This window comes from Entelurus aequoreus, linkage group LG01 (assembly GCF_033978785.1).
Source record: "Entelurus aequoreus isolate RoL-2023_Sb linkage group LG01, RoL_Eaeq_v1.1, whole genome shotgun sequence".
Lineage (NCBI taxonomy): Eukaryota > Metazoa > Chordata > Actinopteri > Syngnathiformes > Syngnathidae > Entelurus > Entelurus aequoreus.
Window position 1 is genome coordinate 41,936,057 of NC_084731.1, and position 17,274 is coordinate 41,953,330.

The following is a 17,274-nucleotide window of genomic DNA, read 5'->3' on the forward strand; positions in this document are numbered from 1 at the left end:
ACACTTTGTATCAGTCCATCTTAGATGAGCTCAGGCCCAGCGAAACCGACTGCATTTCTGGGTGTTGTAGATAAACGGTTTTCGCCTTGCATAGGAGAGTTTTAACTTGCACTTACAGATGTAGCGACCAACTGTAGTTACTGACAGTGGGTTTCTGAAGTGTTCCTGCACTACAGTGCAGTACAGCCTGAGGGATCGAAGGTCACGGGCCTAGCTGCTTACGTGCAGTGGTTTCTCCAGATTCTCTGAACCCTTTGATGATATTACGGACCGTAGATGTTGAAATCCCTAAATTCCTTGCAATAGCTGGTTGAGAAAGGTTTTTCTTAAACTGTTCAACAATTTGCTCACGCATTTGTTGACAAAGTGGTGACCCTCGCCCCATCCTTGTTTGTGAATGACTGAGCATTTCATGGAATGTACTTTTATACCCAATCATGGCACCCACCTGTTCCCAATTTGCCTGTTCACCTGTGGGATGTTCCAAATAAGTGTTTGATGAGCATTCCTCAACTTTATCAGCATTTTTTGCTACTTGTGCCAACTTTTTTGAAACATGTTGCAGGCATCAAATTCCAAATGAGCTAATATTTGCCACCTTTCCCAACTTATTTGTCACATGTTGCTGGCATCAAATTCTAAAGTTAATGATTATTTGCAAAAAAAAAAAAAAAAAGATAAGTTTGATAATCAAATATGTTGTCTTTGTAGCATATTCAACTGAATATGGGTTGAAAATGATTTACAAATCATTGTATTCCGTTTGTATATACATCTAACACAATTTCTCAACTCACATGGAAACGGGGTTTGTATGATTTGTATCTGCATGCCTCATGACACATTGACTGTGTGTGATATTGCTGTGTTTCTGATGGATGTTTGTGTGCCGTGTTGTTGCAGACCACAGCCAACGTTGCCCGACTTGCCAAAACTGTAAATAAATCCACTAAAGGACTAAAGCCTGCCATTTAATTTAAATGGAGATACACCTCTGTACCCTTGGCCACTCTAAGCCAGTGATTTCCAGGAGGTACAGTACCTCACCATTTGAAATCCTCCGTTTTACCTTGTGACCTGAGAGGGAGAAGCGGTAGAAAATTGATGGATGGAGATGTGGCTATTGTATATTCATGTATTTACTTTTTCTATACTAACAATTCACTACTGTTACTTTCATTCCAGTTACTCAAATGAGGCATTAGGTACAACATTTCCTTTGTACAAGCATAGCCTGGAATCCTCAATGCTGCATAGAAGAGTGTGCTGGGGACGGGAAGAATAGGAAGTCAAATCAAGGCCAGTGCAGTTTTCTCATCTTTTTCCCTACTTTAACATCCTCCTCTTTCATATTCCTGCAGCCATTTTAAGAGCAGAGGATTGTGTCATGGGACTGATGCGAGCACCTTCTCCTGAGGTCGTATTGAAGTTGTTTTTTGTGCCGCACTAGCTGCTGTTAATGCACTTTTTTTTACGGGTTTGAGCTCGAGGGAACTTTCTTAAAGGCTTTCAGAACAGACTGACTTTAAGTTTGAATGTTTGTGAAATTGGAAAATGTGTCCAAATTACGATGGTCTAACAATTGATGGATTGTAATGTAAGACGGTATTAAACACATTCATGTTGCATAGTAATGATAATAATAATAATAATGATATGTATGATGATGTTGATAGACACTGTACTCACCATATAATAATATGTGTTCCTAAAGTCCAGACACACAGGGAAAAGTTATAAACTTTATTAAACAAGTATTTATTAATATTGTTTTCTTATAATTCAAATTTAATTTTAAGGTTTTATATTTATATTATGATATATATCATTAATTTATTACCTTTTTTTAAATGTATTTTTGTATTAATCAGTCCAACGAAATAATACACAATAATACCACAATAATACAATTTCAAGTCCAAACAATCCAACATTCAGAATAGTAATCAACAGAGCAATTGAGAGGACACACAAACATGACACAAAACAATCCAAAAGTAGTCAAACAAAAATTAATAATATCAACAACAGTATCAATATTAATAACAATTCCAAAATGGCAGTGATTAGAAACCCCTCATTTACATTATCATTACATAAAATAAAAACATTTAATAAATGAACAATTGTTATGGGTCACACTTCTGCTGCGTCTCCTCCTGTTGCGTGCCCTGACGAGCGCACCGCTGGCCACGCCCACGGGCGCTCTCTCTCTGCTGCAAGCGCGCTTCCGCGCGGCTGCAAACGCTCAGCAATCTACTCACCTGTCCATGATGAGCGATCAGCCTTCTTAAACCAGCGCAACCTGAGATCCGACGCCATAACGTAGCTTCTCGTATCCAGTACAGTAAGCCCATACGTTTCTCACGCTCCTACATGTGCATTTGTTCTCCCTGTGCTTCCTTCCCGTTGTGCTCATCGTCTCCTGTGTTGTGTCTTCTCCAGCTCCCCGTCATCCTTCCTCGTGGTCAAGCTGTGTGCCTTGTCACTTTGGACCTCCCTGTGGAACCCCCTTGCCTTCCTGGATTTTCGACCTCACGCCTGTCACCCGACCACGACGCCGTGCTCCTGTCATTGACTATCCGCCTGTCCTCCGACACTCGAGCCTGCCTTGCCCTTATTTGGACTTCCGCCTGGATCAACACGCACCTTCAACACCCTCTGACAACCACGCTCAGATAAGTCTCACATTTAGTCACACCACATCTCTTTGGTTTAATTACACATCTCATTTACACACCAAGCTGTTAATAAACAAGCTGACAGCTAAACAACGTCATATCTCTGTCGTCTTCTTCTCCCGATATCACGTCACAGTACGTTCTGGCCATGTCAGAACCAGACGGCAAAGACATGACGCGTACCCCGCTCACCTCCAGAGCCTCCCCTGTACCAAGTATCACAGGTGTGCACACGGCACTCCAGCAGCACCAAGAGCGCTTTTGTGTACTGGAGAACAAGCTCGATGCTGCTTTTGCTAACATTTTAGCTCGACTGGAATTTATTTCCCCAGGCTCTTCCGCTCAGCCGATACCCGAGCAAGCCGCCCCTGCCGCTGCAGCCTCCATGCCCCCCCCCACCCCCCCATCCTGCGAGCCGAAGATCGCTAGTCCCAGAGCTTTTGAGGGGGATTTTGAGCTTTGCCGTGGCTTCCTGGTCCAGTGTGACATGGTGTTTCGTCATCAGCCCTCCCGCTACACTTCTGACGGGGCCAAGATAGCTTTTATTTTTTCACTGTTGACCGGAAGGGCTCTCCAGTGGGCAACGGCAGCTGTTGACCGCAACCTTAGTCTCAGCACAAACTTTGCTGCTTTTCGTGCTGAGTTCCGGGCAGTTTTTGACCACCCCGCTGAGGGAGGAGACGCCGCCTCACGTCTTCACTCCCTCCAGCAAGGTTCTCGTTATGTAGCGGACTACACTTTTCGAGTTCCGCACCCTGGCCGCCGACAGCGGGTGGGATAACAAGGCCTTGTTGAGCGCCTACCGTCGGGGCCTCTCTGACGAAATAAAGGACGGATTGTTGCGTGACCGACCAGCCACCTACCATGACCTCATCCAGCTGGCCCTGCTTATGGACCAAAGACTAAGGGAACGAGCAGCGGAAGGAAGACTTGCTGCCTGTGAGAGGACCAGACGGCCGGCGTGGGAAAATCGGACCGCTTCCTACTCCCCTACCGCGGCCAAAGCTCGGGATGAGGGCGCTCACTTGGTGGACCAGTCTGGCTTTTTCCCTGCACCTACCAGCGGGGTGGAACCCATGCAGTTGGGCAGGACTCGACTTGCCACGGAGGAACGGGAGAGGAGGTTCCGGCAGCGCCTCTGCCTCTACTGTGGTTGTGCGGGTCACGTGATCAACACCTGCCCCACATGACCAAAAGATCAGGCTCACTAGTTAGGGGAGTACTTGTGAGCCACACCATCTTTCCCCAGAGCAATAGTGACCCTGGCATTCTTTTCCCCGCAACGTTGTCCTGGAGGACTAAAAGACTGAACGTGGGAGCATATTTGGACTCTGGAGCAGATGAGAGTTTCATGGACCGTGATTTCGCCTGTCAAGCCGGGATTGAGCTTCTGCCTCTGGACAAGTCCTTACCAGCTCAGGCCTTGGATGGGCATCCCCTGGGACCCATCACCCACCGTACCGCACTAGTCACTCTTACCCTGTCTGGCAACCACACTGAGCAAATTAGCTTGTTGATCCTCAACGCCCCTGTCGCACCTCTTGTCCTTGGCCGTTCTTGGCTTCGCCAGCACAACCCCCAGATTTCCTGGATCTCAGGGAGGATCCTAGCCTGGAGCACGGCTTGTCATGCTAACTGCCTCAAAGCAGCAGACCCCGTCTTGGAGAACCCCAAGCTCAAGTCTTCCCCATCTGACCTATCTGGGGTTCCCGCTGTCTATCATGACCTTGCTGCTGTATTTAGTCAGGAACAGGCACTTTCACTACCCCCGCACAGACCATACGACTGTGCCATTGATCTCATACCCGAAGCAGTACTCCCCTCTAGCCGCCTGTATAACCTATCCATACCCGAGAAAAAGGCCATGTCAGACTACATCATGGAATCACTCGCATCTGGTATCATCACCCCCTCTAAATCACCGGTAGCCGCTGGATTCTTCTTTGTCGGCAAGAAAGATGGGTCCTTACGTCCGTGCATCGACTACCGCAAACTCAACCTCATCACGGTCAAGAACCGGTATCCCCTACCACTCATGAGCTCTTCTTTCGAACCCCTTGCCCCTGCTACCGTTTTCACCAAGCTGGATCTCCGTAATGCATACCATCTTGTCCGGATTAGGAAGGGGGATGAATGGAAGACGGCCTTTAACACACACTTGGGTCACTTTGAGTACCGGGTCATGCCCTTCGGCCTGACCAACGCCCCAGCCGTTTTCCAGACTCTTGTTAACCACGTGCTGAGAGACATGCTCGAGAAGTTTGTGGTCGTATATCTTGATGATATTCTGATTTTCTCTCACAACCTGCAGGACCATCAACAGCACGTCCGCCTTGTTCTCCAGCGCCTCCTTGAGAATCGTCTTTTCGTCAAGGCAGAGAAGTGCGAGTTCTATTCGTCATCAGTTAACTTCTTGGGCCACATCATCGAGAAGGGTAACATCCGAGCCGACCCCAAGAAGGTCAAGGCAGTGGTGGATTTGCCCCAACCCACCACTCGTACTGAGTTTAGGAGATTCTTAGGCTTTGCGGGTTTCTACCGTCGCTTCATACTCGACTTCAGCAAGGTAGCCGCACCCCTTCACACGCTAACTTCTACCAATACAGTTTTTGTCTGGAACAAGGAGGCAGACAGCACATTCTTGAGCCTCAAGAGGAGTTTCAGTTCCGCTCTCATCCTGGTACACCCTGACCCTGACAAGCCGTTCACGGTGGAAGTAGATGCATCTGATTCTGGGATTGGAGCAGTATTGTCCCAAAGAGCTAATGAGAATAATGTGTTGCACCCTTGTGCATTCTTTTCCAGACGCCTAACCCCAGCCGAGAGGAACTATGATGCAGGGAACCGAGAACTGTTGGCCGTCCACGAAGCTTTGGTTGAATGGAGACACTGGCTGGAGGGGGCTAAACATCCATTCCTGGTCCTGACCGACCACCGCAACCTTATTCACATCCGTTCCGCAAAGAGACTTAATGACAGGCAAGCACGCTGGTCACAGTTCTTCAGCCGATTCAATTACACTCTCACCTACAGACCCGGTTCACGCAATGGCAAGGCTGACGCTCTTTCGCGGACCTTCTCCGTGGAATCCACAACTAGACAAACTGCAGAGACCATCCTTCCCCCGAACCGCATCTTCGGGATGGTAACTTGGGAAATCGAGGGCCTGGTCAGGACGGCGCTACGGTCCGACCCTGGTCCTGACAACGGACCCCCCAATAGACTTTTTGTTCCGCAACCCTTAAGGAGCAAGGTACTCGACTGGGCACATTCAAGTCTGTTTACATGTCATCCCGGAATCCACAGATCGCTATCATTCATTCGACGCCGCTTCTGGTGGCCTTCCATGGAGGCGGATACTCGCGAATTCATCGCTGCATCTGCGCCCGGAACAAGGCAGACCACAGCCCTCCTGTTGGACTCTTGCATCCCCTTCCGATCCCGAGTCGACCTTGGTCACACATCGCTCTTGAGTTCATTACTGGACTTCCCCCCTCTAAAGGTATCACCACAATCCTCACCATAATCGACAGGTTTTCCAAGGCGGCCCATTTCATACCCTTGCCCAAACTCCCATCCTCGGCCGAGACCACAGAACTGCTCGTTCAGCATGTGGTTAGAATTCACGGGATCCCCACCGACATTGTGTCTGATCGTGGTCCCCAATTCATTTCCCGGGTCTGGCAAGCTTTATGCAACGGGATTGGAGCCACGGTCAGCCTGACTTCTGGCTACCACCCCCAGAGCAATGGACAAGCGGAAAGGGCCAACCAGGGGGTGGAGACCATGCTGCGCTGTATGGCTGCTCAACAGCCCAACTCCTGGTGCAAGTTCATTCCATGGGTGGAGTACTCCTTTAACTCCATGACCTGCGCGGCTACTGGTATGTCCCCTTTTGAATGCTGGCAAGGTTTTCAACCTCTATTTCCCTCCCAGGAGATCGAAGTGGCAGTTTCTTCCACCAGAGCTCACCTGAGACGATGCCGCAAGGTGTGGAGGTCTGCCCGCGCTGCCTTATTGAAGGCATCTGAGAAGATGCGTCGTAACGCCAACCGGCGGCGCATCCCAGCTCCCGACTATCAGCCCGGACAGCAGGTGCTGTTACGGGCCAAGGACCTTCACCTCCCGATATCCTCTCAGAAGTTAGCACCACATTTCGTTGGACCTTTTACAGTCAGATCCAGAGTCAATCCTGCCGCAGTTTGCCTGGACCTCCCTGGGTCCATGAGATCCCACCCGGTGTTTCAGGTGTCTCAGGTAAAACCAGTAACCAACAGTTCACTGTCGCCCCCCATCCCTGCCCCCCCTCCGCCTAGGGTTCTCGAGGATGGGGACCAGGTGTGGACCGTCAGGGACATTCTCAAGGTCCGACGACAAGGAAGAGGATGGGTCTACCTCGTGGACTGGGAGGGCTATGGACCTGAGGACAGATCATGGGTCCCGGCTTCTTACATCGCCGACCCTTCCCTTATTGAAGATTTTTACCGAACTCACCCTGAGGCACCCCGAAGCTCGTCGGGAGTCTCGCATAAGGGGGGGGGGGTCCTGTTATGGGTCACACTTCTGCTGCGTCTCCTCCTGTTGCGTGCCCTGACGAGCGCACCGCAGGCCACGCCCACGGGCGCTCTCTCTCTGCTGCAAGCGCGCTTCCGCGCGGCTGCAAACACTCAGCAATCTACGCACCTGTCCATGATGAGCGATCAGCCTTCTTAAACCAGCGCAACCTGAGATCCGACGCCAGAACGTAGCTTCTCGTACCCAGTACAGTAAGCCCATACGTTTCTCGCGCTCCTACATGTGCATTTGTTCTCTCTGTGCTTCCTTCCCGTCGTGCTCATTGTCTCCTGTGTTGTGTCTTCTTCCTCGTGGTCAAGCTGTGTGCCTTGTCACTTTGGACCTCCCTGTGGAACCCCCTTGCCTTCCTGGATTTTCGACCTCACGCCTGTCACCCGACCACGACGCCGCGCTCCTGTCATTGACTATCCGCCTGTCCTCCGACACTCGAGCCTGCCTTGCCCTTATTTGGACTTCCGCCTGGATCAACACGCACCTTCAACACCCTCTGACAACCACGCTCAGATAAGTCTCACATTTAGTCACACCACATCTCTTTGGTTTAATTACACATCTCATTTACACACCAAGCTGTTAATAAACAAGCTGACAGCTAAACGACGTCATATCTCTGTCGTCTTCTCCCGATATCACGTCACAACAATAGTGTCACAGTGGCTTACACTTGTATCACATTTCATAAGCTTGACAACACAGCGTGTCCACTATTTTTAAATACATTTATTACTTTTATAAAATATTTGATTTTACCATTTTGAAGTAATTACTCTACAATTAATTTTTATTATATCAATGATTTATATATAACTTTGTAGATTATATGTATTTAATCACCTCCAAATGAAAGTTTGAGGAAATGCGATAAGGAACACATGAATCCATTCTGGATCTGATCAGGATAATTCTACTACTTTACCTTACATTTGCGCTTCTATGTGTACGTGCGCACATGTGTGAAGCTAGCTGCCCCGCAAAGATAAAGGTAGTGGTTAATTGTCAAGAGGGTTCACTTTGTTTTTTTCATCCTGCTCTTAATAACTCAAATTGTTGTTAGCCGATTTTGATGAAACTTCCTGGAAATGTCAGAAATGGGATAAGGAACAAGTGATTACATTTCGGGGCTGCTCCATATCATTTTTCCAACATAACCTTATGTTTACCTTTCGAGCTTCAAATTCTCTGTGTGTGTATGCTTCCACCCACAACGACAAATATATTGGATGACTGACAAGTAGCTTCACTCTGTTTCTTTCATTCCGCTATACATAGCTCAAAACCTATCAGGAAATGTCTAAAATGGGATAAAGAAAAATTGACTAGATTTTGGGGGCTGATCCAGATCACCGCCTGGATTCATGACTTTTTTTTTACATTTGTGAGGGTCTGAAGGAGGTCTGCACTCTCCAAATGTTTTTCTTGTATTTTTATATATATTTTTTACTGGGGACAACCAGTATTCAATATTCTTATTGACATAAATAATTTCTATCTTTATTGATGTAATACAATCAGTCTATCCTATAATACTTCCTATCAGTCCATCCTTTGAAGATGTTTGACTTTCCGGTGCAAATGTGTTTTGTCGTCTGTCACACGCTCAGCTTTATCCTATTCGTCGTAGTGACTAAGCTCACGTGTTAACGTGACAGGAAAACAAAAGCAAAGGAAAGACACGGTAGTGTCTGATGGACAGGCGAGGAGGGAGACTATCGCTCTTGTTCAAAGCAAACAGGAAGCCTCTTGTCAGTCCTTTGACTCTTTTTTTTATTGAATATTTGACTCAAACGAAGCCATGCATGATTTCAATATGAAGTTTAATACAGTGCACTGACACGAAGATGACACATTTAGATTGAGGTAGAGGTCATGCAAGATTTGTTCATGCAACCAATCTTGCTTTGCTATTCCGTTTTTCCCCCTGACGAAAAATAACAAACTATCGAACATAACACATAGCTGATATTTAGATGATCTATGCACTGTGACTTTGTACATGTGTAAGTCGATAAAACAAGTGTATAATATCAAAAGTGCTCATGAATATTGTAGGTAAGATGTTTTTGTGGGGGTGTGTGTGCAACATTTCATCCTCTTCAAAATCAACTGCACTGACTGATTCACACCTTGATGGAACCTTTCATGATAGGTTCAAGTAGAGTACAAGTGGTGCTCGCTCAAACACTAACTTCCGACCTCCCTCCGGCATCAAGGAATTATCCCTTTGAGTATATTTGTGGGCGTTTGCGTGTGTGTGTGTTTTCAACTTTAGGACGAATGACTGACAACACTTTGCCATTAGTTGGTTTGGCTCACAGGTGCAAAGATAAATGCTAATGCAAAGTGACAACATCCATAAGTGCTGATGCAACGAGGTGGAAAACATTGTCGATGACAAAAAGACAAAAAAAGAAATTAAGCACAATAAAAAAACAATGAAATAAAACACAGGCATCACAGTGGCCAGGGGTTATTGTGTGTGCCTCACAATAAGAAGGTCCTGGGTTCGATCCCCAGGCTTGGGGTCTTTCTGTGTGGAGTTTGCATGTTCTCTCTGTGACTGTGTGGGTTCCTCCCACCTCTGTAGACATGCACCTGGGGATAGGTTGATTGGCAACACTAAATTGGCCCTAGTGTGGGAATGTGAGTGTGATTGTTGTCTATCTGTGTTGGCCCTGTGATGAGGTAGCGACCTCATCGCAGTCCTCCCGAGCGCAGATGGAATAGGCTCCCGTGACCTTAAGAGGGACAAGTGGTAGAAAATGAATGGATGGATGAAAAAAACATAGCTTTAACCAAAAGGGAAAATGGGACAAGACAACGAGGCAAGGCAGGAAGACGCAGCGATTATTCATAATTATTAGTAGAAAATTGAATATAATGATATACGAATGTATAATACATGGCAGTCAAAGAACATTGTACAGGAAGTAGCTCAAGAAAAGACAGAAATTATTGGTGGGTTTAAGGGGTGGAATGATTGTTTATTATTTTGCCATGTTTTCTGGAAGACTTCCCTTATTTTCAATGCCTGGGATAAATCTGGTGTCTTTCTGCCACAGCCAAAACACTTTAAAGGTGCACTGATTGCCAATAAGCTTCAACTGTGCTTTCTAATAAGTTATTTTGAGGGGTGTCTGACACCCAATAAAACTTTTACACTTCTGATACGATACATATATCGGAGCCTTGAGTATTGGTTGATATCGCTATGTGAACCATACATACCTTTATTATTTTGTAGTGTGGAATGTTAGAAAAGGATGGACCCAGTGAAAGTACTCAAACAAAACACTAGTAAGTCGAACACTGGCTTATTACCATCTGGAATGGATTTATGATGTCTTTAGCTGAAGTTTTTTTTTTTGTGACACCTATAGGCCACAATAGTTAATCAAAGGTGACCTATAATAATTTTAATTTACATTTAAAAACGTCCTTATTGTCATGATAATATGTATTTGATATGCTTTGGTGTAAAATGTGGGTAGATTTTGCTCCAGTCAGTTTTATAACCTACTTTTTGCAAATGATTTTCATTTGCGCATTTGGGACACTCCTTATTATTTGTGTTAGAGTAGTATGATCATTTAGACCTGGGGTGTCAAACGTACGGCCTGCGGGCCGGATCAGGCCCGCAAACAGGTTTTATCTGGCCCGCGGAATGAGTTTGCTAAGTATAGAAATGAGCGAAAATTTTTGAATGAAAGAAACTGCTGTTCTAAATGTGTCCATTAGATGTCGCAATAGCAATTATTTGTAGATGATGCTACATATGTAAAAAAAAATTAACCACGTTAGTGCACCAGTCGAGGAAAATGAGCAAACTACATAAATAGCATCCTGTAATTTGATTTTGATATTATTTAAAAAAAAATTAACACCAATGAGTTGACTGATGAACATGATCACATAATTTATTCAGATAGTATAAATAACAACAAATAAAGATATAACACTATTAACCGCAACATGTAAGTGTAAAAAAATCCCAACATCATTATGATTTGTACATTTTCAGAATGTGCTTTTTTTAAACAAAGAAAATAATCTGAAAGTGTCTTAATTTTTAAGTTATCGTGTCATGATTTTACCAGTCCGGCCCACTTGGGAGTAGATTTTTCTCCATGTGGCCCCCAATCTAAAATGAGTTTGACAACCCCTGCTCTAAGCACAAAGCAAACCATTGATCCAGAGGACAGGGCTGGCATATAAAGCATCTTGATTGGCAAACAGGAACTGGCGTGTCCTGATTGGGAGAGGTGAGGAGGCCAGCACTCAGACTGGAGAACAGGTGACAAAACAGGAAGTGAGACTAAAAATAAGAGTGTTGGAAAGAAAACAATACAAAAGGAACAGGAACATACATTTTCAGAATGTGCTTGTTATATTTTTAAACAAAGAAAACAATCTTTCTAGTTAATTTTAATTACATTTATTTTAATTTATTTTAAAGTTATTGTGCTGTGATTTTACCAGTCCGGCCCACTTGGGAGTAGATAGTAGTACGGAGGCACTATAGAGAGCCTACTGACCAACTGCATCTCTGTCTGGACTGGAGCCTGCAGTGCCTCAGACTGGAAGCCTCTGCAGAGAGTGGTGAGGACGGTGGAAAATATCATCAGGACTCCTCTTCCTCCTATCCAGGAGATCGCAAAAAGCCGCTGCCTGACCAGGGCTCAGAAAATCCGCAGGGACTCCTCCCACCCCCACCAAGGACTGTTTTCACTGCTGGACTCTAGAAAGTTCCGCAGCCTCCGTAGCAGAACCTCCAGGTTCTGTAACAGCTTCTTCCCTCAGGCCGTAAGACTCTTGAACACATAATAATCCCCTCAATTCCCCCCAAAAAATGAATTAACTCGCTGGAATATGAAGACAATATAACATACATCCATAAACGTGGATGCATATGCAATAAGTGCAATATATTTATCTGTATAGTAATTATTTATTTATATCTGCACCTTATTGCTCTTTTATCCTGCACTACAACGAGCTAATGCAACACAATTACGTTATATGTACTGTAAAGGTCAAATTTGAATGACAATAAAAAGGAGGTCTAAGTCTAAGATTTTTGTCCATGTGGCCCCCGATCTAAAATGAGTTTGATACCCCTGATTTAGACCAATTTAATTTCTCGCGGCATGGTGGTTGAGAATGACACTTAGTATGAATCAGCTTTATTAGCTTCAGCTCTAAAGAAGACTTTGATTGTGTTCCTGTCGACTCTCCATGCCCTTTCTTCTTCCACCTTGTGAGGTTAAAAAAATTGAGAAGTCATGTAAAAATTGTTGTTGGCTATAATCTAATATCGTAATGACAGAGCGTAGGTCGTTTTGTGCCAGCAGTCCCATGTTGGGAATCAAGGTATTGACAAGGCTCTCCTGAGGAACACTGCATAGTTCCTTTGTGGAGGCTGAGAGTTTGGGATGTTGGATGCGGGGGCGATGCTGCTGAGGTGGGGGCCACGGAGCGAGAGAGGGAGAGAGACAGAGAGAGGAGGGGGAAGAAGAGGCACAGCCGCTCCCTTCAGCAACCCCCAAGCTCTGCCGATGTCTGGCCGCTCTTGTCTCGCTGCTCATTGGGCTTTGCCAGCTCTGAAGAAGAGACGGGAGAAGGAAGCTGGTCACTGTAGGGGTGGCGTGTAGTAGCTCGGAGAGGAAGATGAGGGTTTGTTCTGGAAGACGAAGAGAGCAACTGTGCTCTCCCTGAAGGAGAGTAGAACTCACTCACTTCTTCGGGCACTCACTCACTCTGGCACTTTCCCACTCGGACACTTGCTCACTCGGGCCTCAGTCAGCATGGACAAAGTGGAGCGAGTGATGAAGATGGTGAAGAGGATGTCGCCGAGGAAGAAAAGGAGAGAAGGAGGAGGAGGGAGAGCAGCCAGGGAGCTGGAGAGCCCGGACACCTTCTGTGACGAACTGTGTCGCTTCAGCCTCTGTATCGGCGGTGAGCGTGCACGTGTGCATGTGCATGTGTTAGTGTATCAAGTTGTGCAACAAACCCAAATAAGCATTCATGAAAACCTTCATCTTTACCTGCTCTGTGGCCTTGCGGTCAGAGTGTCCGCCCTGAGATTGGTTGGTTGTGAGTTCAAGCCCCGGCCGAGTCATACCAAAGACTATAACAATGGGACCCGTTACCTCCCTGCTTGGCACTCAGCATCAAGGGTTGGATCAATGTTTAGCTTTGTGCTTAGAGCAGGGGTTGTCAAACTCATTTTAGATCGGGGGCCACCAAATGATTCCTGGGTGCGGCCACCGCTGCTGCTTACTGCTCCCCTGTGGGTCAAATGCAGAGGATAGTTTCACCACACCTAGTGTGTGTGTAACAATCATTGGCACTTTAACTTTAACTTGATTGATTGATTGATTGAGACTTTTATTAGTAGGTTGCACAGTGAAGTGCATATTCCGTACAATTGACCACTAAATGGTAACACCCGAATAAGTTTTTCAACTTGTTTAAGTCCACTTAAATTGATTCATGATACACATATATACTATCAGATATATACTATCATCATAATGCAGTCATCACACAAGATAATCACATTGAATTATTTACATTATTTACAATCAGGGGTGTGGAGGGGGGGGGGGGGGGTGGGATATGGACAGCAAGTAGTAGAGAGAGAGAGAGAGAGAGAGAGAGAGAGAGAGAGATCAGAAGGCATAAGAAAAAGTATCTGCATTTGATTGTTTACATTTGGTTATAAGCAATCCGGGGAGGGTGTTAGTTTAGGGTTGTAGCTGCCTGGAGGTGAACTTTTATTGCGGTTTTGAAGGAGGATAGAGATGCCCTTTCTTTTATACCTGTTGGGAGCGCATTCCACATTGTTGTGGCATAGAAAGAGAATGAGTTAAGACCTTTGTTAGTTCGGAATCTGGGTTTAATGTGGTTAGTGGAGCTCCCCCTGGTGTTGTGGTTATGGCGGTCATGTACATTAAGGAAGTAGTTTGACATGTACTTCGGTATCAGGGAGGTGTAGCGGATTTTATAGACTAGGCTCAGTGCAAGTTGTTTTACTCTGTCCTCCACCCTGAGCCAGCCCACTTTGGAGAAGTGGGTAGGAGTGAGGTGGTATCTGGGGTGGAGGTCTAGAAGTAATCTGACTAGCTTGTTCTGGGATGTTTGGAGTTTAGATTTGAGGGTTTTGGAGGTGCTAGGGTACCAGGAGGTGCATGCGTAATTGAAAAAGGGTTGAACGAGAGTTCCCTCCAGAATCCTCATGGTGCTTTTGTTGACCAGAGAGGAGATTCTGTAGAGAAATCTCGTTCGTTGGTTAACCTTTTTGATTACCTTGGTTGCCATTTTATCACAGGAAAGGTTAGCCTCTAGAATGGAACCTAGGTAGGTGACCTCATCTTTCCTGGTGATAACAATGTCACCCACTTTTATATTGAAGTCATTGACTTTCTTAAGGTTGATGTGGGACCCAAACAGGATGGATTCCGTTTTACCCAAGTGTATGGATAGGTTGTTGTCAGCAAGCCAGGTGCAAGTTCTACAGAGCTCAGCACTGAGGATTTTCTCCACCTATGACTTGTCCTTGTCGGATACCAGCAGGGCAGAGTCATCCGCAAACAAAAACAATTCACAGTCGCATGCCGATGACAAGTCGTTTATGTATATTAGGAACAGTAAAGGTCCCAATATACTGCCTTGGGGGACTCCACAGCTCACCGAGAGGTGGGGGGAGGACACGGTGCCGTTTACCTCTACCACCTGCTCCCTCCCCTCCAAGTAAGATTGCATCCAGCTTGATGAGGTTTTGTTAAATCCGATTGCTCTGAGCTTATCCAACAGTATAGCGTGGTTAACGGTGTCAAAAGCCTTCTGAAGGTCCAGCATGACCATGCCGCAGTATTTGCCCGCGTCCACCTCATGTTTGATGTGGTCGGTCAGATAGAGAAGGCATGTGTCAGTGGAGTGGTTAGTTCTGAAGCCGCATTGGAATGTGTACATGAGTTTATTAGTGGCAAGGTAACTATCGACTTTATCCACTTTACCTCTGAGATTTGACATCTATACCAGTGGATGGACTGTGACCTCAGTTGCTTGTGACACCACAACGCTAGCTGACCTTCAATTCGTAGTATCAGAAACCAATAAAGAGATGCAAATAGATACAATCTGCATGTTCTAGGGTCAAACTGTGGCCCTCATAATCACTTTAGTGTTCAGGCAATGTTTAAAGTCCGGTTTTAACCTTCTTAAATGTCAAAAAGTGCAAAAAGATGTGAATCAATGGTAACAGTATGAAGGGGGATATTGCTGTGTCTCAACTGGCACACTTAGTGGCTCCCTGGACCTCTTTCAGAGATGTGTGAAAATGGAAAAAGATGAAGAAAAAAATTTAAATTTTGTTTTAACATATTTTCTGTAGGAGAACAAACATGACACAAAGCTTCCTAATGGTTATAAATCCCACTGTTTATATTAAACATGCTTCACTGATGATGAGACTATTTGGCAAGTACCGTTTTGTCCTACTAATTTCAGCGATCCTTGAACTAATCGTAGTTTGTTTACATGTAAATTATAAATGATAAATGGGTTATACTTGTATAGCGCTTTTCTACCTTCAAGGTACTCAAAGCGCTATGACAGTATTTCCACATTCATCCATTCACACACACATTCACACACTGATGGCGGGAGCTGCCATGCAAGGCGCTAACCAGCAGCCATCAGGAGCAAGGGTGAAGTGTCTTGCCCAAGGACACAACGGTCATGACTAGGATGGTAGAAGGTGGGGATTGAACCCCAGTAACCAGCAACACTCCGATTGCTGGCACAGCCACTCTACCAACTTGTCCCTATGTACAACTTTCTCTGACACTGCCACAGAAAGACGTGTTTTATGTCACTCATTCTTTGTTATATTTTGTCCCCCAAACGTTTTATGCTGTGCGTGAATGCACAAAGGTGAGCTTTATTGATTTGCTGGAGTGCTTATCAGGCATATTTGGTCAATGCATGACTGCAAGCTAATCGATGCTAACATGCTATTTAGGCTAGCTGTATGTACATGTTGCATCATTATGCCTCCTTTGTAGGTATATTTGAGCTCATTTAATTTCCTTTACTTATGTCCTCTGTGTATTTAATTTATATTTGCATGTCTCATGACACATTATCTCTATGCAATATTGGCTGCATTTCTCATAGTTGTTTGTGTGCCATGTTGTTCCAGACCACAGCAAATCTTACCCAGCTTGCAAAGATTGTAATAAATCCATTACAAATAGACAGCCTGCCGTTTCCTTTAACTTGGACACACACATCTATACCTTTGGCTATTCTGAGCAAGTTATTTCCAGAAGTTATCTCATCCTGTGAGGAGCCTCCATTTTACTAATGATTTCCAATGTTGCAAAAATGTGTAGAATAAAAATTCAAATACAACATTTCTGTCAAAGATTTGTGTCAGCCTTTGATAGTAGGCTACTATAGCTAATAAAGACACTTACATCATGTGTTGTCTTCATTATAAGACTCATATAAGGCTTTTCATTTTTTGTGGCTCCAGACAGATTTAGTTTTTGTATTTTTGGTCCAATACGGCTCTTTCAACATTTTGGGTTGCAGGGCCCTGTCCTAATATGTGTGAGTATTAAAACATGTGCAAACTTGATAGCACAAGCGAAGCTGTGCTGCTCAATTCGTGAGCAGAGGATTGTGTCTCTTCAATGAGCTAAATACGGAGCGCAATCCATTTAGTGTTTTTGTCTTCATGAATATGCAGAATATATGTTGATTAGCAGACAGCACTGGGAGGAGAAGATGCAAATGTAATCATTCAGCAGGCACAAGGTGATTTATCAAGATTGAAACTGTTTTGTGGTCTCTATTTTGAGTGTTTATAAGTTGTGTGCAAACAAACACAGTTACATACAAATGGGTGTGAGAAAGGAGGGGATATTTGGACTCTCATAAATAACAAATATTAGATATATCTTTTTAGTATATCATTTTATAATTGCATAGCTGCTGGATGACTTAAGGGGCT

General features: G+C 45.0%; 1 protein-coding gene across 2 annotated transcripts in view; it reads left to right on the forward strand.

Moving 5' to 3' along the window:
- The window catches only part of LOC133652298 (glutamate receptor-interacting protein 2-like), a 400,480-nt gene that overhangs the window by 136,353 nt on the left and 246,853 nt on the right, over window positions 1-17,274 (forward strand). The window contains exon 1 of one of the 2 annotated variants that reach the window (XM_062050888.1): window positions 13,058-13,208. The exons of the other annotated variant lie outside the window; for it this stretch is intronic. Within the exon in view, the coding sequence (XP_061906872.1) occupies window positions 13,058-13,208 (151 nt within the window). Of the gene's footprint in view, window positions 1-13,057; window positions 13,209-17,274 lie in introns of those variants that run through there. 2 annotated transcript variants of the gene reach the window in all.